This window comes from Nesoenas mayeri (assembly GCF_963082525.1).
Source record: "Nesoenas mayeri genome assembly, chromosome: 30".
NCBI lineage: Eukaryota > Metazoa > Chordata > Aves > Columbiformes > Columbidae > Nesoenas > Nesoenas mayeri.
In genome coordinates, this window is record NC_137564.1 from 788,826 (window position 1) to 809,751 (window position 20,926).

The window sequence follows — 20,926 nt, forward strand, 5'->3', positions numbered from 1 at the left end:
CCTCTTTAACGTAGGGTCACCCCATATCGCTCTGGGGTCACCCCATGTCCCTCCTTGTTATTGTAGGGTCACCCCATGTTGCTCTGGGGTCACCCCATGTCCCTCCTTGTTATTGTAGGGTCACCCTGTGCCCTCTTTAATGTAGGGTCACCCTGTGTCACTGTGGGATCACCCCATGTCCCCGCATGTTATTGTAGGGTCACCTTGTGCCCCCCTTGTTATTGTAGGGTCACCCTGCACCCTCATTAATGTAGGGTCACCCCGTGTCCTCCACTGTTATTGTAGGGTCTCCCTGTGCCCACTGTGTTATTGTAGGGTCACCCTGTGCCCTCTTTAACGTAGGGTCACCCTGTGACACTGTGGGGTCACCCCGTGTCCCCCCTTGTTACTGTAGGGTCTCCCTGTGCCCCCCATGTTATTGTAGGGTGACCCCATGACCCCCTCATGTTATTGCAGGGTCACCACGCTGTGTCACTCGGGGTGTCCCCCCTTGGCCACCCCTGCCTCAGTTTCCCCAGGCGGGAGCCAGCGTGGGTGCCAACGTGTTTATTGGGGACATTTGGGGACAACCGCGCGTCCCCGGGGTGGGGGTCCCCACAACCCCACCCCCCTGAGACAGCAGCGCCGGGGCTGCTCATCCTCATCTTCATCCTCATCCTCGGCGGGGTGTTAATTAGTGCGTAACGAGGCTCTACATGAGGCGACACTGCTCGGCGCCCGGCAGCTCCGTGTTGAGACCAGGGGGCTGCGGGGATGGGGCGGGGGGGGTGAGTTGGGGGACCCAGGCATCCGGGGAGGGGGTCCGGGCAGGTCCCCCCACCCCCTGGGGACACTCACCGCGTCCCCCGCCAGCTCCTTGGGTGGGTGGCCCAGCTCCTGCAGCTGTGGGGACACACAGGGGGGGTCAGGGTGGTTTGGGGGGGTCATGGCAGCTCAGGGGGGGGTCAGGGTGGTTCTAAGGGGTCAAGGGGGGTCAGGACGGCTCAAGGGGGGTCGGGGGGGGGTCAGGGTGGCTTGAGGGGATCGGGGGACTCAGGGTGGCTTGGGGGGGGGTCAGAGTGGCTTTGGGGGGTCTGGGGGGCTCAGGGTGGCTTGGGGGGGGGCGGTCAGGGTGGCTCTGGGGGGTCTGGGGGGCTCAGGGCAACTCAGGGGGGTCAGGGGGGCTCAAGGGGGTCAGGGTGGCTTGGGGAGGTCATTAAGGGAAGTCAGGGCAGCTTGGGGGGGACAGGGCGACTCAGGGGGGTTCAGGGTGGTTCGGGGTGGGTCAGGGTGGCTTGGGGGGGACATCAAGGGAAGTCAGGGCAGCTTGGGGGGGACAGGGCGACTCAGGGGGGTTCAGGGCAGCTCTGGGGGGGTCAGGGTGGCTCAGGGGGGCCTGGAGGGGGGTCAGGACAGTTTGGGAGGATCAGGGGGGGTCGGGAGGGTTCAGGGCATCTCAGGGTAGCTTGGGGGGGTCAGGACAGTTTGGGAGGATCAGGGGGGGTCGGGAGGGTTCAGAGCAGCTCTGCGGGGGTCAGGGTGTCTCAGGGTGGCTTGGGGGGGTCAGGACAGCTCGAGAGGATCACAGGGGGTCAGGGAGGCTTAGGAGGGTTTGGGGGGGTCAGGGGGCGTCAGGGCCGCTCAGGACAGCTTGTGGGGCTCAGGGGAATGGGGGCAGCTCAGGGTGTGTCAGGGGTGTCCCCGTGTCCCCCCCCCGCATGGCGCTGACCTGCTGCATGAGGTCCAGGAGGGTCTCAAAGCGCGCGCGCCGCTCCGCCTCGCCCTCGCCGGGCCGCTCGCTCTCCAGCTGCCGGCAGATGCGGCACATGACGCTGTGCTGCTGGCGGTACCGCGCCGCCTGCTCGGCCGGCAGCGCCGCGCCGTGCTGCTGCAGCCACTCGGGGTACTGCGGGGACAGCGGCGTCACAGGGGGACCCCGCCACGGCCCCCCAGCCCGTCCTGAGCTCCATATAGAGCATGGGGTCCATGCGGAGGGAGGGGATGGACAGACAGACCCTGGGAGCCCTGTGGAGGGAGGGGATGGGTAGAAAGACCCTGGGGTCCCCATGGAGGGAGGGGATGGACAGACAGACCCCAGGGTCCCCATGGAGGGAGGGGATGGACAGACAGAGACCAGGGTCCCTGCGGAGGGAGGGGATGGACAGACAGACCCCAGGATCCCTATGGACAGAGGGGATGGACAGAAAGACCCTGGGGTCCCCATGGAGGGAGGGGATGGACAGACAGACCCCAGGATCTTTGTGGATGGAAGGGAAAGACAGACAGACCCCAGGATCCCTGCAGATGGAAGGGAAGGACAGACAGACCCCAGGATCCCTGTGGAGGGAGGGGATGGACAGACAGACCCCAGGATCCCTGTGGATGGAGGGGAAGGACAGATAGACCCCAGGGTCCCTGTGGAGTGAGGGGATGGACAGACAGACCCCAGGGTCCCTGTGGAGGGAGGGGATGGACAAACAGACCCCAGGGTCCCTGTGGATGGGGGGGAGGGACAGACAGAGAACAGGGTCCGTGTGGAGTGAGGGGATGGACAGACAGACCCTGGGGTCCCTCCATAGAAAGGAGACAGACAGACAGACCCTGGGGTCTCCGTGGACGGAGGGGATGGACAGACAGAACCCAAACCTTGTCAGTGATCTCCTTGAGCGAGGGGTAGAGCAGGTCCTTGGAGAGCAGGCTCTGCATGACGCCGCGCACGGCGGGCAGGACACCGGCCTCGCCGTCCCCGTCCTCCAGCCCCAGCCCCGCCAGCGCCGTCACCAGCTCCTCCTCCGCCGGGCCCTGCGGGGACACGAGTCACAACGTCAGGGGTTGAAGGGACCCAGAAAGCTCATCCAGAGCAACCCCCCGGAGCAGGAACACCCAGCTGAGGTTACACAGGAAGGTGTCCAGGCGGGTTGGAATGTCTGCACAGAAGGAGACTCCACACCCTCCCTGGGCAGCCTGGGCCAGGCTCTGCCACCCTCACCCCAACAAGTTGCTTCTCATCTGCCAGCGGAACCTCCTGTGTTGCAGTTTGCACCCATTGCCCCTTGTCCTGTCCCTGGTTGTCACCAGCAGAGCCTGGCTCCATCCTCCTGACACTGCCCCTTGCCATATTGATCCCCAGAATGGGGTGACAGGGTGAGCGTGGCCGCGGTGGCGCCGCGGGGGTCGCGGCCGGTGCCGCGTTACCTGCAGATCGGTGGCGTTCTTGGCCAGTCCGCTCAGCGTGTCCCTCAGGCAGGAGGTGAATTCCTGTTGCGACGCCGCGTCGCTCCCTGCGGGGACCGGGTGACACCGTTGGGGACGGGGACACCGCTCTGAGTCTTGTTGTTGGCACCGCATCCCTAAATGGGTGTCCCACAGCACCCCAAACCTTCCCCTTCTCCATGGAGGATTGGGGAACCCCCGGTACACGGGGGGACACGTGGTGCTGTGACAACGCAAAGGTGTTGTCAATGGCGCTGAACCAAACTCAGGTCCCTTGGGGCAGTGGGGGGTCCTGGGGGGCCGCAGGGAGTGCCTTGGGGGGTCCCGAGGGGCCTGCCGCCCCCTCGGTGTGTGCCAGTGCCATGGGGCAGTGGGGGGGCCCAGGGAGCAGTGTGGGGGTCCTGGGGGGCAATGGGGGGTGCTGTGGGGGTTCCTGAGAGGCCACAGTGCTCAGCCTCTCTGCCCACTGCCCCCTTGGTGTGTGTCAGTGCCACGGGGCAGTGGGGGGTCCCAGGGGACAATGTGGGGTCCTGGGGGGCAGCAGGGGGTCCTGGGGGGCAATGGGGGGTGCTGTGGGGGTTCCTGAGAGGCCACAGCGCTCAGCCACTCTGCCCACAGCCCCCTCAGTGTTTGCCGGTCCCAGGGGGCAGTGTGGGGTTCCAGGGGGTCTTGGGGGGCAGTGTGGGGTCCTGGGGGGCAATGGGGGGTCCCGTGGGGCTGTGGGGGTTCCTAGGAGGCCACAGCACTCAGCCAGTCTGCCCACTGCCCCCTCAGTGTGTGTCAGTGCCATGGGGCAGTGGGGGGTCCCAAGGGACAATGTGGGGTCCTGGGGGGCAATGGGGGGTTCAATAGGGGCTCCTAGGAGGCCACAGCGCTCAGCCACTCTGCCCACTGCCCCCTCAGTGTGTGCCAATGCCATGGGGCAGTGAGGGGTCCCAGGGAGCAGTGGGGGATCCTGGGGGGCTGTGGGGGGTCCCAGGGGTCCTGGGGGGCAATGGGGGGTGCCGTGGGGCTGTGGGGGTTCCTGAGAGACCATAGTGCTCAGCCACTCTGCCCACTGCCCCCTTGGTGTGTGCCAGTGCCATGGGGCCGTGGGGGGTCCCAGGGGACAGTGGGGGATCCTGGGGGGCTGTGGAGGGTCACAGGGGTTCTGGGGGGCAGCATGGGGTCCTAGGGGGCAATGGGGGGCGCTGTGGGGGTTCCTGAGAGACCACAGCGCTCAGCCAATCTGCCCACTGCCCCCTTGGTGTGTGCCAGTGCCATGGGGCAGTGGGGGGTCCCAGGGGACAATGTGGGGTCCTGGGGGGCAATGGGGGTGCTGTGGGGGTTCCTGGGAGACCACAGCGCTCAGCCACTCTGCCCACTGCCCACTCCGTGTGTGCCAGTGCCATGGTGCTGCAGGGGGTCCCAGGGGGCAATGTGGGGCCCCAGGGGGTCCTGGGGGTCCCGTGGGTCCCGGAGGTGCCCTCACCCACTCTTCCCGCCGCCTCCGAGAGCCTCTGGAACTGCTCCACCAGCTGCGGCTCCTCCCGCGCCAGCTCCTGCATGGCGGCCTCGAACTCGGCGGCCGCCTGGGAGGCCAAGTCGCCCTCGAAGAGCTCGTGGAAGAAGCGCTCCTGCGAGGCGAACAGCGCGGCCTGGGCGGGGGCACGGTCACCCCGGCGGGGACGCGGCGCGCGTGTCCCCCCCCCGGCACACCCCAGGGTGTCACACCTGGGCGCTGGCGCTGGGCGGGGGCTGCGCCCCGGGCGGGGGCGCCGGGGGGGGTGCCGGGCGAGCCTTCTCAAAGTCATCCAGGGCACCTGGTGGGGGGGAGATGGGATGAGGGGACCCCCCTGGATCCCCCCCCGGACCCAAAGTGATGTCCTGCACCCTGAGAGCCCCAGCTGGGTCCCCCCACCTGGCTGTGCCCCAATAACTGCAATACATTGCCCCCCAGTAACCCCCAGCCCCATTATACCCCAGTAACCCCACTACACCCCAGTATCCACATTACACCCCAGTATCCCCATTACACCCCTGGAACCCCCAGCCCCATTACACCCCAGTAATCCCATTACACCCCAATATACCCCAAATCCACTCCACTCCCAGTGACCCCATTATACCCCAGTAACCCCACTACACCCCGTAACCCTCAGTCCCATTACACCCCAGTAATCCCATTACACCCCAGTAACCCCATTCCACCCCAAAATACCCCAGACCCACTCCACTCCCAGTGACCCCATTATACCCCAGTCACCCCACTACACCCCAGTATCCCCACTACACCCCAGTATCCCCATTACACCCCGTAACCCCCAACCCCATTACATCCCAGTAATCCCATTGCACCCCAGTAAACCCACTACACTCCAATATCCCCACTACACCCCAGTATCCCCATTACACCCCTGGAACCCCCAGCCCCATTACACCCCAGTAATCCCATTACACTCCAGTAATCCCATTACACCCCAATATACCCCAGACCCACTCCACTCCCAGTGACCCCATTACACCTCAGCAACCCCCAGCCCCATTCCACCCCAATAACCCCATTCCACACCCATAACCCCATTCCACCCCCATAACCCCCAGTCCCATCGCACCCCAGTAACCCCCAGCCCCATTATATCCCAGTGACCCCAGTAACCCCATTCCACCCCAATATACCCCAGACCCACTCCACTCCCAGCCACCCCATTACACCCCAGTCACCCCATCCCTCCTGCACCCCATAACCCCGCTGCCCCCGGGCCCCCCGCCCGCCGGCCCCGCTCACTGTCCAGCAGCTCCTCCAGCTCCGGGTCCGGCCCCGGCTCCGGCTCCGCCGCCATCTTGGCGCCGCTCCGCCTCCGCCGCCAGGGGGCGGGACCGCCGAGCCCCGCCCACTGGAAGACCACGCCCCCACCCGCCCCCGCGCCTCCTGATAGGCCACGCCCTTCACGGGAGCCCCTCCTATTAAGAGGCCACGCCCACTGGATGCCACGCCCTCCGGGGCCACGCCCCTCACGGCGCAGACCCGCCGTGCGCCCGCCAGGCGGCGCCACAGAGGGCGGGGGGTCCCGGGTCTGCGGTCCCAGATTTGGGGATCTCAGCCCGTCCGGGTCCCAGTTCCTGGTGGGTCCCAGCCCTTGTGGTCCCAGCTATGGAGCGCCCAGATTTTGGGGTCCCAGCCAGGACCAGGTGCCACCCGCGCAGCCCCCCAAGCGCCATCCTGCCCCCCCCCCCCCAGCCCGGTGTCACCACCGCCACCTCCGCGGTGACACAAACGCTCCTGCCCCTCAGTGCTGCTTTATTGAGGGGTACAGCAGAAAAAAGGGGGGTACAGCAGGGCCGGGGGGGCACCCCCGGGCAGCATCAACCCCCCCTCCAGACTCCGGGGGTCCCAGCAACGTGGCAGCCCCAGCCTGGACACGGTTTGGGGCAAAACCAGCGATTTCCAGGGGAAAATCATCGCAGTCCTGGGTGGGGGGGCCCGGGGGGGGGGGGGGAGACGACGAGGGGTGACATCGCGGGGGGGTCAGGACTGTTGGTACTGGAGGGTCTCGTACATCTCCTGGCTCTCTCCGCTGAGCCCCTGCAGCAGAGTGGGGGTTACGGGGTCTCTGTGTCCCCCCAAGGGCTCCCACCCGACGTGTGACCACCCCCCCCCGCCCCCGGGGACGCGTCACCTCCCGCTGACTTACGGTATAAACAGCTTCTTCTGTCTGCTCCGGGAAAGAGAAAGAGAAGGAGCTTTAGCGGGGGGGGGGGGGGGGACACGGACACACCCGCCCCCCCCACCCCCTGCACCCCCCCCCAATCCCCAGGGAAGCCGGGATTTCTTTGCCCCCCCCCCCCCCCCCTCAATTCCCTTCGCTGGGGGGTCCATGCCTCCCCCAACACGACCCCCCCGCCTTGTATCCCCACCCCCCCTCCCCGTTACCTCCTTGCCGGCTCGTTGCTGTGACTTGCGGTGAACCAAGAACTGGGGGGGGCGAGGGGGTCGCCAAAAAGACAAACGAACAAATAAGAAGAGGGAAAAGGTCCATGGGGAGTGGGGGAGCACCCGCTGTGCCCCCCCACCCAGAGTCACCCCAACAAAAGGGGGTTCAGGCTGGTCCGGGGGGGGTTAGGGGGGTCCAATCCTGCGCTCACCCGGAGGCGACAGTAGAGGATGGTGAGGACGAGGCCGTAGAGGAACAGGATGGCGTCCAGCACGTAGCACAGCTCAGGCTCCATCAGCGCCGCTGGGGGGTACACGGGGGGTCCCAGGGCAGCGTCACCCCAGGATGGACCCCACAAATGTGCCGGACACCCAGAGCTCCCGTGTCCCCCTCCCATGGGAGTGCGGGGGGTCCCGGAGGGTCCCAGGGGTGGCGGTAGTGCCCGTGTCCCCTCGGACAGTCACACATCCCTGGAGTGGCCCCCCCTGTGCCACCAGCACCCCGGGGATGCGACGGGTCCTGGATTGTCCCCAAGGGATGGTGACAACAGCAAAGGAACCGGCACAAGGGCTGAGCACACACCAGGTGCTCCCTGTGCCCCTGGGACCCCCATCCCTGTCCCCACCAGCCGCTCCCTGCCCCCCTGGGACCCCCATCTCTGTCCCCACCTGCTGCTCCCCTTACCCCCAGGATCCCTGTCCCCATCCAGCCACTCCCTGTCCCCACAGGGTCCTTGTCCCCATCCCCTGGGTCTCCTGTCCTCAAAGGGTCCCTTTTCCCACCTGCTGCTCCATGTCCCCCTGGGACCCCCTTCCCTGTCCCCATCCAGCCACTCCCTGTCCCTACAGGGTCCCTGTCCCCGGGGACCCCCTGTCCCTACAGGATCCCTGTCCAGCCTCTTCCTGTCCTCATAGGGTCCCTGTCCGCCCTGTCCCCATCCAGCTGCCCCCTGTCCCCATAGGGTCCTTGTCTCCATCAGCCAGGTCCCCTATCCCTAAAGGGTCCCTGTCCCCACCTGCTGCTCCGTGTCCCCGTGGGGCCCCCTTCCCTGTCCCCATCCAGCCACTCCCTGTCCCTACAGGGTCCTCCTTGTCCCCGTCACCCACGTCCCCTATCCCTAAAGGGTCCCTGTCCCCACCTGCTGCTCCGTGTCCCCACAGGGTCCTTGTCCACATCACCCAGGTCCCCTATCCCTAAAGGGTCCCTATCTCCACCTGCTGCTCCATGTCCACATGGGGCCCCCTTCCCTGTCCCCATCCAGCCACTCCCTGTCCCCACAGTGTCCCTGTCCCCCCTGTCCCCATCCAACCACTCCCTGTCCCCCAGGACCCCTGTCCCTAGAGGGTCCCTGTCCCAACCCAGCTCCTCTGTTTCCCCCGGGACCCCTATCCCTGTCCCTAGAGGGTCCCTGTCCCCACAGGGTCCCTGTCCCCTGGGACCCCGTCCCCGTCCCCACCTGCCGCCGGGAGCCGCAGCAGCAGCAGCGTGGCCGCGACCAGCAGGTGGGCGCCCATCGCCCTGGGGTGTCCTGGGGGGGTCCTGGGAGTGTCCAGGGTGCCGGTGCCCGCAGCACCAGCGCCTTCCTCCTGAACTCGCGCCGCCTCCCCTCGCTTCCCCTCCCACGAAGGGCGGCGAGGATGTTGCTCAAGGGCCAGGCGAACTGTCCCCAAGTGTCACCCGTCCCCCCCCCGTGGCCCCCCCATCCTGCTGTGGTCAGCGCGGGGGGAGGCAAAATCCCAGGGTCCCTCCCGGTTCCCCCGGGGGGGCTGCGGCCGCAGGAAGGGGAAGCTCAACCGCAAGCCTGGCGTGGGGAGGAAGAGCCGGGCTTTACTGGGCTTTACTGGTGGTTCTGGGCCCACGGCTTCCGCCTGGGGGGGGTAAAGAAGCGCTGGACACACGCGACACCATTTAGTCTTTATTGAACTCAACAACGAGGGGGTTGCACACGCAGCAGGAGACCCGGGGTTGTCACCGATCCACCTCCCCGAAGACGATGTCCTGTGTACCTGGGGGGGGACAGGGGTGTCAGGGGTGGACTGGCCCCCAAACTGGGGCAGGAACCCCCCAAACTGGGGCAGGAACCCCCCAAACTGGGGCAGGAACCCCCCAAAGCGGGGCAGGAACCCCCCAGGGAGGGGACATACCGATGATGGCCACCACGTCCGCCAGCATGTGGCCGCGGGCCATGCGATCCAGCCCAGCCTGTGGAGCACAGGGACGCCCGTCAGCCCCCCCAAAACCCCGGGGGGAGGGGATGAGTCCCCCCCCAGCGCGGGCGTGGGGGGAAGTGGTCAGTTATCAGCAGAGAAAGGAAGCAGCAGAGGCACGAGGGGACACGTGGCCCCATGGGACACTCGGGTGGTGGCCCAGGGACCCCAGCTTGACATGGGGGGGCCAGCTGTGCCCCCCCAGCCCAAAACCCCCCTCGGCCGCTCCTACCAGGTGCGCGAATCCCGGCGCCTTGATCTTGCAGCGGTACGGGCGGCTGCTGCCGTCAGACACCAGGTACACGCCGAATTCACCCTGTGGGGACACGGGGACAGGGCTGGGGACACAGGGACATCCGGCCCCCAAGGAATAGTCTGGGCCAAGGGCAGAGCCCTGGGGACAAGGACAGGCCACCCCACCGGTGCCAGGAGCCCTGCGGTGTCCCCAGAGCATGGCAGGGGACACGTGTGACCGTCGCACCGCCACAAGTCGCACCTTGGGGGCCTCGATGGCCGTGTAGGTGGCTCCGGGGGGCACCTGGTAGCCCTCGGTGTAGAGCTTGAAGTGGTGGATCAGCGATTCCATGGAGGTCTGCGGGGAGGGGACGGCGTCACCGGCGCTGTCACCGCGGGCAGGACATGCTGGCGTCCCCCACCCGTGCCGGGGCAGAGTTTGGCCCCCCCGTGGCAGCCGATAATCCGGCAAAAGCATCCATATGAGCAGCTGACGCACCAAACTGCGGTTCCTGCTGCTGCGGTGAGGCTGGGGGTACAGGAGCTCCGGGGGGTGACAGGAGCTCCAGGGGGGGTACAGGAGCCCTGGGGAGGGGACAGGAGCTCCGGGGGGTGACAGGAGCTCCAGGGGGGGGACAGGAGCCCTGGGGAGGGGACAGGAGCCCCGGGAGGGGGACAGGAGCCCCGGGAGGGGGACAGGAGCCCCGGGGGGGGGGACACAAGACAGTCACCTTCATCTCTGCCCGCTTTGGTGGGGAGATTTTGGCGTCGTCCACCTTGATCTCCCCCTCGGGCATCTTGTTGAGGCACTGCAGGATGATGCGCAGCGACTGCCGCATCTCCTCCACGCGGCACAGGTACCTGCGGACCCCCCCCGATCAGCACCCGCAGCACCTCCCGGGGGGGGTGTCAGACCCCAAGGGACCCCCCCAGAGCTGGGGGGTGACACACCTGTCGTAGCAGTCGCCGCGGGTGCCGATGGGGACGTCGAACTCCACCTGGTCGTAGACGTCGTAGGGCTGGGTCTTGCGAAGGTCCCAATGGATCCCTGAGCCCCGCAGCATCACCCCACTGCGCAAATTGGGGGTTAGCGCCCGCCGGGGGGGTCTTGTGCCCCACAACGGGCCCCAAAGCGGCTGGAGGGTGCAGGAACCCCCCCCTGGTGTCCCCAACCCCACCTGAAGCCGTAGTTGAGCGCCTCCTCCGCTGTGATCACGCCAATGTCAACTGTGCGGTTCTTCCAGATGCGGTTGTTCGTCAGCATCTGCGGGCGGGGGGGGTCGGTCAGCAGGTCCTGGGGGGGGGTCGGGTAGTGTCCCCAGAGCTGGGGGACACGGGGGACATAGGGGACACCCCTCTTCTCTCACCTCCTCCACTTCATCGATCCGAATGGAGAAATTCTTGACGAACTCGTAGATATCGTCCATCAACCCCAACGGCAGGTCCTGCGTGGGGGGGGACAGTGAGGGTGACACCCGTGGCAGGGTCACCACCCACAGTGGGGATGCGGGGACACCCCGTGGGCACGGGGGGGGCTCACCTGGTGCACCCCGCCGGGGCGGATATAGGCGGCGTGCATCCGCGCGCCCGACACGCGCTCGTAGAACTCGAACATCTGTGGGGACACAGGGGACAACGCTGCACCCAAACCCCCACCTGAGCCCCCCCAAACCCCCATGCGACTCCCCCATTGCGGTGACACCGTTTGCTACCTTCTCCCTCTCCTCAAACATCCAGAAGAAGGGGGTCATGGCACCGATGTCCAACGCGTGCGTGGTCACCGCCATGATGTGGTTCAGCAGCCGCGTTATCTCTGCAAAGAGAACTGGGGGGGCGCGGGGGGGGGTCAGGGGTGCAGCGGGGACCCCCTTGGCCCCCCATGTGTCCCTGGGGAGGGGGAAACGGCGGTTGGGGGCGCGGAGAGATGGGAGATGCCACCCTGGGCAATATGGGGGGTGTAAAGGAGCTGGAGCCCCCCCAAAAAGCATCGGGGGGGGGGGGGGGGGGGGCGGGATCCCCTGGGATCGGGTCTCACCTCGGATCCACTGCGCGCGCAGGGGGGGGCGGATGTTGAGCAGCTTCTCCACGGCCAGCGAATACGCCTGCTCGTTGCACATCATGGACACATAGTCCAGGCGGTCGAAATACGGCAGCGCCTGCGGGACAGACGGCGCCCAGCGGCGGCCGCTGCAGCGGACGGACGGATGGACGCACCGAGATCCACCCCCCCGGACAGACAGAGGGATGGGGGACAGCCCGTAACCCCCAGCTCCATCGTAACCCATAACCCCATTACACCCTAGTAACACCCAAACCCATTACACCCCAAGAACCCACAGCCCCATTGCACCCCAGTATCCCCATTACACCCCAGTAACCCCCAGCCCCATTACACCCCAAAAACCCCATTATCCCCCAGTAAACCCCAGACCCATTACACCCCAGTAACCCCATTATACCCCATAACCCCCAACCCCATTCCACCCCAGTAGCCCCATTCCACCCCAATAACCCCCAGCCCCATTGCACCCCAATAACCCCATTCCACCCTAATAACTCCACTATACCCCAGTAGCCCCCAGCCCCATTGCACCCCACTAACCCCATTCCATCTCAATAACCCCCAGCCCCATTATACCCCAGTATCCCCATTCCACCCCAATAACCCCCAGCCCCATTACACCCCAATAACCCCACCATACCCCAGTAATTCCAGCCCCATTGCACCCCAGTATCCCCATTCCATCCCAATAACCCCCAGCCCCATTGCACCCCAGTAACCCCATTCCATCCCAATAACCCCCAGCCCCATTGCACCCCAGTAACCCCATTCCACCCCAATAACCCCCAGCCCCATTACACCCCAATAACCCCACTATATCCCAGTAGGCCCCAGCCCCATTGCACCCCAGTAACCTCACTATACACCACTAATTCCCAGCCCCATTGCACCCCAGTAACCCCCAGCCCCATTCCACCCCAATAACCCCACTATACCCCAGTAATTCCCAGCCCCATTGCACCCCAGTAACCCCATTGCACCCCAGTAACCCCTCTACCTGCAGATACGTCTTGTACTCGATGAGCTTCTCGGTGCCGCGGTGCAGGAGCCCCACGTGGGGGTCGCATTTCTTCACCGTCTCCCCGCTCAGCTCCATCACCAGGCGCAGGACGCCGTGCGCCGCCGGGTGCTGCGGCCCGAAGTTGATGGTCAGGCTGGACACCTTCTTGTGAGCCAGAGGGTCCTTGTCTGCGCCGGGGGGGCACAATGGGGGTGTTCAAACCCTTGGCGGTAGCACGGACGGATACCGGACAGACGGCCAAGCCGCGCTGGGGGCTTGGCCGGACTTTGGGAACGCGCCGTCCCCAGCGCCCGCGGCTCAGCGCCAAGCGCCTCGGGCTGCCTGGGGATGCGGGGGGGACCCGCAGAGCCCCGACACCCCCACACCCATAGTCCCAAGCCCCATGGCACCCACACCCACTGACCCCCGCGGGCCCCCCAGCGCATCCCTGAGTATACAGGGGGACCCCAAATAGCCTCTCAGAGCCCCCCAGGACACTTGGCTCCACCCTGAGGGGTCCCCCATGAGGGGTCTCCGCAGGACACTTGAACACCCCCAGAGCCCCCCCGGGCCCTGTTCCCACCTGGGCCCCCTTCCCCACCCCCCAGGCCCCATTCCCCGCCCGGGCCCCGTTCTCCCCAGGGCCCCGTTTACCGCCCGGGCCCCATTAATTACCACACCCCCCCCCCCACCCGGGTCCCGTTCCCCCCCCCCCGGCCGCCTCTCACCGTTCCAGGGCGGCGGGACCCACTTCTCCGTCTCCTTGCTCGGGTACATGACGGCGCCGGCGAACTGCTGGGCCCACTCCACATCGGGCTGCCACTGCCGCGCCGACCTGGGGACCGGCCGGGCCGTCAGCGGGACCCCACCGGGACCGGGCCCCACCGGGACCGGGCCCCACCGGGACCGTGACCCGCAGCCCCTGCCCGGCCCCGCCGCCCCGCTCCCGCCGTTCTCACCGCGCCGGGGCCGGGCCCAGCAGCGCCGCTGCCCGTAGCCCCGAAGGTGCCCGGAGCCTCCCGAGCATCCGCAGCGCCGCCATGTTGCCCTTGGCACTGCGCATGGGCCGCCCCGCCCACACGCTGCGTCAATGGGCGGGGCCGGGGTTGCCATGTTTGGGGAGGGCAAGGGAAGGGCTGAGGCGGCGCCATGTTAAGCGAGGGCAACACCCCCCCCACCTCCCCTTAACCCTTCCCCTCCATCTTTACTAAGGGAAACATCCGGGAAACGGCTGTTGGAGCCGCTGCCATCTTTGTGCCGGGCAGCGAGACGGGGCGGTCCCGGGGAGACACAGATGGGGACAGACGGGACGGGGTGGGGACAGAGGGGACAGGGGTGGGGACAGAGGAGACAGGGGTGGGGACAGAGGGATGGGGTTGGGGACAGAGGGATGGGGCTGGAGAAGGAGGGGAGAGGGGTGGGTATGGGAACAAAGCGGGTAGAACAGGGGTGAGAGGGGTTGGAAGGGACAGAGGGGACAGAGTGACGGGGACAGACCGAGCAGAACACGCTGGGCAGAGGAGGAGCAGAGTGTCCAGCTGTGATGGCGGGGGGGGCAACATGTCCCCAGGTCTCCCCACTCGGGGACTGCAGCGCCGGGAGGTGGCTCCTGTCCCCTCTGTGACACCCACGGTGTCCCCATGCGGACACCAGGGATGGGGACAGGCACTGGGGTGCCATGCGGGTGCCCAGGGGGGGTGCCCAAAGTTGTCCTGTGTCTCCCTTGGCCAAACTGCCTGTGTCCGTCCCCCCCCCCCCGCCCCGCTCCAGCATCGTTTGTCCCCCTCACCGGGGACACGTCCAGCTGTGCCAGGACCCTCCGTGTCCCCTGTCCCCGCCATGTCCCCACAGCCGCGGGGTCACACCGGCCCCGCGGCCTCACCCTGCGTCACCGACCCCGGTGACGCCAGCGCCCGCGGAGCCCCCACGTCACGGCTGTTCCCGGCCCGGCGTGAGTCATGGTGGCCGCGCGGGTGATGCCGGCCAGATGTTGGCCACTGGCCACCCCCCCAGCTGGGGACACCCTGCGCGGCTGGAGCCGGCCCCGGGCAGCCAGGGGGGACCCCCACACTGAGCCCCGCTGGCACCCAAGGGTGCCCCACGCACTGGGGATACTGGGGATGCTGGAGCTGGGGATGCTGGAACTGGGGGATGCTGGAGCTGGGGGTGCTGGAACTGGGGGTGCTGGAGCTGGGGGTGCTGGAGCTGGGGGTGCTGGAGCTGGGGGTGCTGGAACTGGGGATGCTGGAGCTGGGGATGCTGGAACTGGGGGTGCTGGAACTGGGGATGCTGGAGCTGGGGATGCTGGAACTGGGGGTGTTGGAACTGGGGGTGCTGGAGCTGGGGATGCTGGAGCTGGGGATACAGGAGCTGGGGCATGCTGGAGCTGGGGGTGCTGGAGCTGGGGGTGCTGGAGCTGGGGGTGCTGGAGCTGGGGATACAGGAGCTGGGGGATGCTGGAGCTGGGGATGCTGGAACAGGGGGTGCTGGAACTGAGGGTGTTGGAACAGGGGGTGCTGGAGCTGGGGATGCTGGAGTTGGGGATACAGGAGCTGGGGCATGCTGGAGCTGGGGGTGCTGGAGCTGGAGATGCTGGAGCTGGGGGATACTGGAACTGGGGGTGCTGGAACTGGGGAATGCTAGAGTTGGGGATACAAGACCTGGGGGATGCTGGAGCTGGGGGTGCTGTAACAGGGGGTGCTGGAACTGAGGGTGTTGGAACTGGGGGTGCTGGAGCTGGGGATGCTGGAACTGGGGATACTGGAGTTTGGGATACTGGAGCCAGGGATATTGGAGCCAGCGGATGCTGGAGGTGCCGGCAGATGCTGGAGGTGCCAAATGCTCAGGTGTCGGGTACTGATGCTGGCAGGTGGTGATCGGAGCAGTTGTCCCATCCCAGGGCTGCAGCTGTGCCGGATGCCGGAGCCAGCGGATGCCGCAACCCCTGGGACGCCGGCTCCGGCGGATGGTGACAGCAGCGGATGCTGAAGCCCAGCGGATGCCACCACAGCAGGTGCCAGGTCGCGGTGGCTCTCGGTGGCTCCACGGCCCTGGCAGTGTCACCGCTCCCGGTCGTGTCACCAGCAGGTCCCACGGGTGGCGCCGAGCACCCGCGGTGGCGGCACAGAGGCCCTTTGTGCGGCGGCACCCGGTGCCACCGGCCGCTTTTGTGCGCGGCCGCGTCACCCCCTTGTTCTCCCGGGGACAGCGGGGACGGCACCGGCAGCACCGGGGCCACGCAGGGCACCCCAGATGGGGGGGCCGGGGGGGCTGGGGCAGGACGGACAGATAGATGGACGGACGGGTCTGACCCCCCCCGTTCCCAGAAGGGAGGAAGCAGGATGCAGCCCTGGGGGTGGGGACTTGAGGGGTGACACAGCGGGTGGCCCTGCTGGGAAGTGCGGACATAGGGGGGGGACAGAAGGGCTAGAGGGGGACAGGGAGGATGAGGAGGGTGAGGAGGGATGGAGGGGATGCAGCAGGGGGGGTTTGGGGGCAGCGGGTGCTGTGGAGCCACCCCAGGGTGCCCCGCGCTCACCCCAGGCACCCCAAGCAGATGCCCACCCTGATTCTGACCCCCCCACCCCGGGGGTGGCCCCACAGCCGCCCCAATGAGGGGTCATGGTGGGAGGATCCTGGGGTTCCAGGGGGGGCTCCAGTGGGAGGTTCCAGTGTGGGGGGTTCCCAGTGCGGGGTACCTGTGGGGGGGAACCGGTCGGGGGTTCCAGTGGGGGGGTCTCATTGGGGAGTCCCAGTGTGGGGTCCAGGTGGGGGGGTCCCGCTGCGGGGTCCCTGTGGAGGGTTTACAGTGAGGGGGTCCCGCTGCGGGCATCTCAGTGAGGGGGGTCCCGGGGAGGGTCCCAGAGGTGGGGGCCCAGTGCGGGGTCCCAGTGGGGGGGTTTCGCTGGGAGTGTCCCGGTCAGGGGGTCCCGGTGCGGGGAATCCTTAACCCCGCTCCCCAGGGACCGTCTCTGCCTTCCCGGAACGAGGGGGCCGGTTCCCCCCCCGCCCGGGGCTGCCCCGCTCCGCCCCGCCCGTCCCGCCCGTTAAAAGGCGGCGGCGGCGGAGCCGCGGGGACCCGCTGTCGCCTCCCGCTGTCGCTGTCGCGGTGCCTGGGCCATGCGCCGCGTGCTCCTGGTGGCTGCTGTCGCTGCTGTGGCCGCTGTCGCCAGCCCCGACCCCGCGTGTCCTGTCACGGCAGCGGACGAAGCCGGGACACGGTCCCGCGTGGGGCCGGCCCCGAGGAGAGCCAAGGTACGACCGGGCCGGGATGGGATGGACACATCGGACCGGGATGAGCTGGGACTGGGACGGGCTGGGATGGACCGAGATAGATTGTGATGGACCGGGACAGGCTGGGACACACCAGACCGGGATGGGCTGGGACTGGGACGGGCTGGTATGGACCGTGGTGGGCTCGGGCTGGGATAGATTGGAATGGATTGGGATGGACCGGGACTACCGGGACAGGCTGGGACACACCGGACCGGGATGAGCTGGGACTGGGATGGATTGGGATGGACCGGGATACACCGGACCGGGGAACAGACTAGGACACGGCGAACCGGGACTGAGATGGGCGGAGCCCGGGATGGGGCGGGACACACCGAACCGAGGCGGGCCGGGACTGGGATGGATTGGGATGGACCGGGATGGGGCGGGACACACCGGCCCGGGATAGCCCGGGAGGGGCGGGACCAGGGCCGGGCCGGGCCGGGCGAACCCTCCGCCTCCGGGATCAGCGCCGGGACCCGCCCCGGGGGAGTGACCGGGGCTGCGGGACCCTGAGGACACCGGCGCGCTGCTGCGGGGTCCGTGGCCGCCAGTTTGCACTGGGCTGGACGGGGCCGGTGCTGGGGGGCATCGGGACATATCCGGGACGTAGCCAACGCCCCGCTCCCCCGGCAGCGCTTCGCCTCGGTGCCGCGGTACGTGGAGATGCTGGTGGTGGCGGACGAGACGATGTCGCGGTTCCACGGTGCGGGGCTGCGGCGGTACCTGCTGACGGTGCTGGCAGCGGCCGCCCGCTCGTTCCGCCACGGCAGCCTGGGCAATGCGGTGGAGCTGCGGGTGACGCGGCTGGTGGTGCTGGGCCAGGGCACCCCGGGACCCCCCATCACCTCCAACGCCGCCCAGATGCTCCGCAACTTCTGCCAGTGGCAGAAAGGGCTCAACGTCCCCGATGAGGACAGTCCCCTCCACTTCGACACGGCCATCCTCTTCACGCGGCAGGTGCGGGGGGTGACGGCTTGGGGGGGCCCGGGGAGGTTGGGGGTCCCTTTGGGCTGGCAGGGTTCCCCCCATGGTGTTTGGGTCCTGGCCAAGCCCGTGGGGTGTCCGTGGTTTCGGGGGCTGGCGGGGTCCCCATGGCCAGGTTTTGGGGTGCCCCCGAGCCCCCTCCCACTCTCCGCATGCCCCCAGGACTTGTGTGGGGCGGCCACTTGTGCCACGCTGGGCATGGCCGACGTGGGCACCGTGTGCGACCCCGAGCGGAGCTGCGCCATCGTGGAGGACGACGGGCTGCAGTCGGCGTTCACGGCCGCACACGAGCTGGGTGAGCGGTGGAGCCGGGGCGGGGGGGTCCCCCGCTGCCCGTGAGCCTCCCCAGGGCTGACAACACCGTCCCTCGGCACAGGCCACGTCTTCAACATGCTACACGACACCTCCCAGCCCTGCCGGGAGCTGAACGGCGCCGCCGGAGCCGCCCGTCGGGTCATGGCTCCCGTGCTCTCCTCGCTGGAGCCCGGCGAGATGTGGTCACCGTGCAGCGCCCGCTTCATCACCGACTTCTTGGACAACGGCCACGGTACGACCCAGCGCGGGGGGTGACGGCGCAGGGTCGGGGGTCCCGGCGCCTTCGTGGACCCCGGTGCAGCGGTGCCGTGTCCCCGCAGGTCACTGTCTACTGGACAAGCCTCCGGAGTGGCTGCAGTTGCCGTCGGCGCTGCCGGGCAGCGTGTACCCGCTGGCACGGCAATGCCAGCTCGCCTTCGGGCCCGAGTCGCGGCACTGCGGGGACCTGCAGCCGCCCTGCACCTGGCTCTGGTGCACCGGCCAGGCCGGCGGCCGCTCCGTTTGCCAGACCAAGCACTTCCCCTGGGCCGACGGGACGCCGTGCGCACCGGGACGCGTCTGCATGGACGGGCTGTGCGTGGGCGGCGCCCGTGTGCGGGAGCTCACCGTGAGTCCCGGGCTGGGGGGCTGCGGGGTGGGCGCCCACCCGCCAGCGCCGTTTTGACTCCCTCCCGTTGCGTTTCGCGGCTGCAGACACCCGTGGACGGCGGCTGGGGGCCGTGGGGGCCGTGGGGCGGCTGCTCGCGGAGCTGCGGCGGCGGCGTCCGCCTCTCCCACCGCAACTGCACCGCACCGGTGCCGCGGCACGGCGGCCGGTACTGCGAGGGCAAGCGGACCCGCTTCCAGTCCTGCAACGTGGAGGAGTGTGCCGGCAGCACCCGTGAGTGGGGGCGGCGGGGGGGTCACACCGCTGGGGGGGCTGGGGGATGCCGGCGGTGCTGACCGTGCCCCCCGCAGCCCTCACCTTCCGCGAGGAGCAATGCGCCGCCTACAACAACCGCCCCGAGCTCGTCAGGGGGCTCCCGGCCCCCCAGGACTGGGTGCCGCGCTACAGCGGGGTCCCCGAGCGCGACCAGTGCAAGCTGACCTGCCAGTCCCGCACCCTGGGCTACTACCACGTCCTGCAGCCGCGGGTGAGCGTCGCCCCCGCTCCCCCCGCGCCCCGCGGTGCCGCCGGCGGGCGCTGACGCCGGGTTGTACCGCAGGTCGCCGACGGGACCCCCTGCTCCCCCGAGGGCACCGGGGTGTGCGTGCGGGGCCGCTGCGTCCCCGCCGGCTGCGACCGCGTTATCGGCTCCAAGAAGAAGTTCGACAAGTGCATGACGTGCGGCGGCGACGGCTCCGGCTGCTCCAAGGTCTACGGCTCCTTCTCGAAAGCCCGGTAAGCACCCGATGGCGGCGGTGGCGCCGCGGGGACGCCACCTCCGGGCTGCCATCGTCCCCCCGCTCAACCTCGCTGTGCTCCACAGCTACGGCTACAACGACGTGGTGACCATCCCGGCGGGGGCCACGCACCTCTTGGTGCGGCAGATCTCGGAGACGGGCGGCGAGGACGTTTTCCTGGCGCTGCGGCGCCCGGACGGCGGGTCCCTGCTCAACGGCGGTTACGTCCTGGTGCCGTCCCCGACGGACGTGGCGCTGCCCGGCGGCGTCACCCTACGCTACAGCGGGGCCACGGCGGCCACCGAGACGCTGGCGGGCCGGGGGCCGTTGCGGGAGCCGCTGGTGCTGCAGGCGCTGGTGGTAGACGAGCAGCAGCCACCGCGGTTGAAATACAGCTTCTTCGTGCCGCGGGCACCGCCGCGGTCATCGGCGGCTTGGGAGAAGCAGAAAGCCGAGATCCTGGAGATCCTGAGGAGCCGCCGGCGCCACAAGTAGCAGGAGGAGGGAGCGATGCCGGCGGCACCGCAGCGACTATTTATTTGGTTATTTATTACCCACGGCGGATTCGCGCCGCGGTCACCTCATCTACCTCAGCCCCTTCGCGGGGCAACCCCTGGGCAGGCTCAGGGCACCCCCTTTCCCCGCCCCGGCTGTACCCCCCGCCAGCGCAGCCCCCCGCACTGTCACGTAGCGCAGCGCGGTTATTTAAAGCTATTTATGGAGCGGCCGGTGTGGGGTGTGTGTGATCGGCCGTGCCAGGCGCGGCGACGTCCCGGGGCGCAGCTGCGGTCACCCCGCCCGCCTCGTGTGCTCCCAGCATCCTCCCCCGGTGTCATTGTCCCCCCCCGGGTGCCACTAGCACCCCCTGCCCCCCAGGATCGGGCCTCACCGGGCTTGCCCAGAACGGGACTTTAGTGGGGGGGCGTGAGCGACCCCCTGGCCGGGGCACCCCCGGGGGCTGCACACCCGCCACACGGTTCCACAGGGGGCACCCGGGGCTCCGTGGGGGGGTGGGCGCTCTCCGGGATCGGCAGCCAGGGGGGGCCTGGGCGGCAGCGGAGGGACGGGAGGACCCAGGAGATCCCACCACCCCGGAGGCCACGCGTGTCGTTGTCCAATCAGAGCGCGCCCCTGCCGTGACGTTACCAGTAGGGACGGGACCACCACCCGGAAGTGAGAGCGGTGGCGTTCGCAGTTGCCACGGCGACGAAGCGCGGGGGCGGGGCTTTCTTTCGACACTCCAAATATGGGCGGAACACAGAGAAGCCCCGCCCCCTTCTGCCTCCTCGGGCTCCCCCGGGTCCTAGTGCCCTTCACCTCGCCGCCATCCAGGCACCCCACGCCGCTCCCGGGACCCTCT

At 68.2% G+C, this 20,926-nt stretch overlaps 4 protein-coding genes across 7 annotated transcripts; 1 reads left to right on the top strand and 3 right to left on the bottom strand.

The window, feature by feature from the left end:
- Positions 1 to 538: 538 nt before the first annotated feature.
- On the bottom strand, positions 539 to 6,087 carry PEX19 (peroxisomal biogenesis factor 19). Of its 4 annotated transcripts, none has more exons than XM_080361189.1 (8): positions 5,960 to 6,087; positions 4,906 to 4,994; positions 4,664 to 4,829; positions 3,175 to 3,260; positions 2,626 to 2,781; positions 1,709 to 1,885; positions 838 to 882; positions 539 to 745 (listed from the first exon to the last, which is right to left on the bottom strand). In XM_080361189.1, exons 1-8 carry the CDS (start codon positions 6,012 to 6,014, stop codon positions 692 to 694), a joined length of 828 nt encoding a protein of 275 aa, XP_080217315.1. In that variant the 5' UTR covers positions 6,015 to 6,087; the 3' UTR covers positions 539 to 691. The 4 variants fall into 4 exon arrangements, with proteins under 4 accessions (XP_080217315.1, XP_080217316.1, XP_080217314.1 ...); XM_080361190.1 differs by having other exon boundaries at positions 1,709 to 1,786; positions 4,906 to 5,027; positions 5,960 to 6,015; XM_080361188.1 differs by having other exon boundaries at positions 4,906 to 5,027; positions 5,960 to 6,015.
- Positions 6,088 to 6,513: 426 nt separating this feature from the next.
- On the bottom strand, positions 6,514 to 8,683 carry FCER1G (Fc epsilon receptor Ig). Its single transcript, XM_080361203.1, has 5 exons — positions 8,563 to 8,683; positions 7,318 to 7,409; positions 7,106 to 7,147; positions 6,867 to 6,887; positions 6,514 to 6,757 (listed from the first exon to the last, which is right to left on the bottom strand). Exons 1-5 carry the CDS (start codon positions 8,618 to 8,620, stop codon positions 6,701 to 6,703), a joined length of 270 nt encoding a protein of 89 aa, XP_080217329.1. The 5' UTR covers positions 8,621 to 8,683; the 3' UTR covers positions 6,514 to 6,700.
- Positions 8,684 to 9,008: 325 nt separating this feature from the next.
- On the bottom strand, positions 9,009 to 13,678 carry NDUFS2 (NADH:ubiquinone oxidoreductase core subunit S2). Its single transcript, XM_080361235.1, has 14 exons — positions 13,569 to 13,678; positions 13,338 to 13,444; positions 12,607 to 12,797; positions 11,583 to 11,703; positions 11,260 to 11,372; positions 11,088 to 11,162; positions 10,915 to 10,992; positions 10,726 to 10,811; positions 10,499 to 10,618; positions 10,279 to 10,408; positions 9,810 to 9,905; positions 9,546 to 9,629; positions 9,251 to 9,308; positions 9,009 to 9,112 (listed from the first exon to the last, which is right to left on the bottom strand). Exons 1-14 carry the CDS (start codon positions 13,670 to 13,672, stop codon positions 9,075 to 9,077), a joined length of 1,401 nt encoding a protein of 466 aa, XP_080217361.1. The 5' UTR covers positions 13,673 to 13,678; the 3' UTR covers positions 9,009 to 9,074.
- A 3,035-nt stretch (positions 13,679 to 16,713) lies between these two features.
- Positions 16,714 to 20,061, top strand: ADAMTS4 (ADAM metallopeptidase with thrombospondin type 1 motif 4; the record flags this gene model as incomplete). The annotated part of the gene is made up of 9 exons (XM_080361274.1): positions 16,714 to 16,863; positions 17,518 to 17,841; positions 18,031 to 18,163; positions 18,245 to 18,415; positions 18,504 to 18,790; positions 18,877 to 19,063; positions 19,141 to 19,316; positions 19,389 to 19,564; positions 19,653 to 20,061. The coding sequence occupies exons 1-9, from the start codon at positions 16,729 to 16,731 to the stop codon at positions 20,059 to 20,061; spliced, it is 1,998 nt and encodes a 665-aa protein (XP_080217400.1). The 5' UTR covers positions 16,714 to 16,728.
- Positions 20,062 to 20,926: the final 865 nt, after the last annotated feature.

Coding starts and splice junctions, on each gene's coding strand:
- PEX19 (XM_080361188.1), bottom strand. CDS start 6,014: ATGGCGGCGGAGCCGGAGCCGGGGCCGGACCCGGAGCTGGAGGAGCTG. Junction 1,886..2,625: donor TCAAGGAGATCACTGACAAG/GTTTGGGTTCTG, acceptor CTGTCCCCGCAG/TACCCCGAGTGGCTGCAGCA. Junction 883..1,708: donor TCCTGGACCTCATGCAGCAG/GTCAGCGCCATG, acceptor GTGTCCCCACAG/CTGCAGGAGCTGGGCCACCC.
- FCER1G (XM_080361203.1), bottom strand. CDS start 8,620: ATGGGCGCCCACCTGCTGGTCGCGGCCACGCTGCTGCTGCTGCGGCTC. Junction 7,148..7,317: donor TCCTCTACTGTCGCCTCCGG/GTGAGCGCAGGA, acceptor CGCCCCCCCCAG/TTCTTGGTTCACCGCAAGTC. Junction 6,758..6,866: donor CAGAAGAAGCTGTTTATACC/GTAAGTCAGCGG, acceptor ACTCTGCTGCAG/GGGCTCAGCGGAGAGAGCCA.
- NDUFS2 (XM_080361235.1), bottom strand. CDS start 13,672: ATGCGCAGTGCCAAGGGCAACATGGCGGCGCTGCGGATGCTCGGGAGG. Junction 11,704..12,606: donor AGTACAAGACGTATCTGCAG/GTAGAGGGGTTA, acceptor TCTGTCCCGCAG/GCGCTGCCGTATTTCGACCG. Junction 10,409..10,498: donor CGCGGCGACTGCTACGACAG/GTGTGTCACCCC, acceptor GGGGGTCCGCAG/GTACCTGTGCCGCGTGGAGG.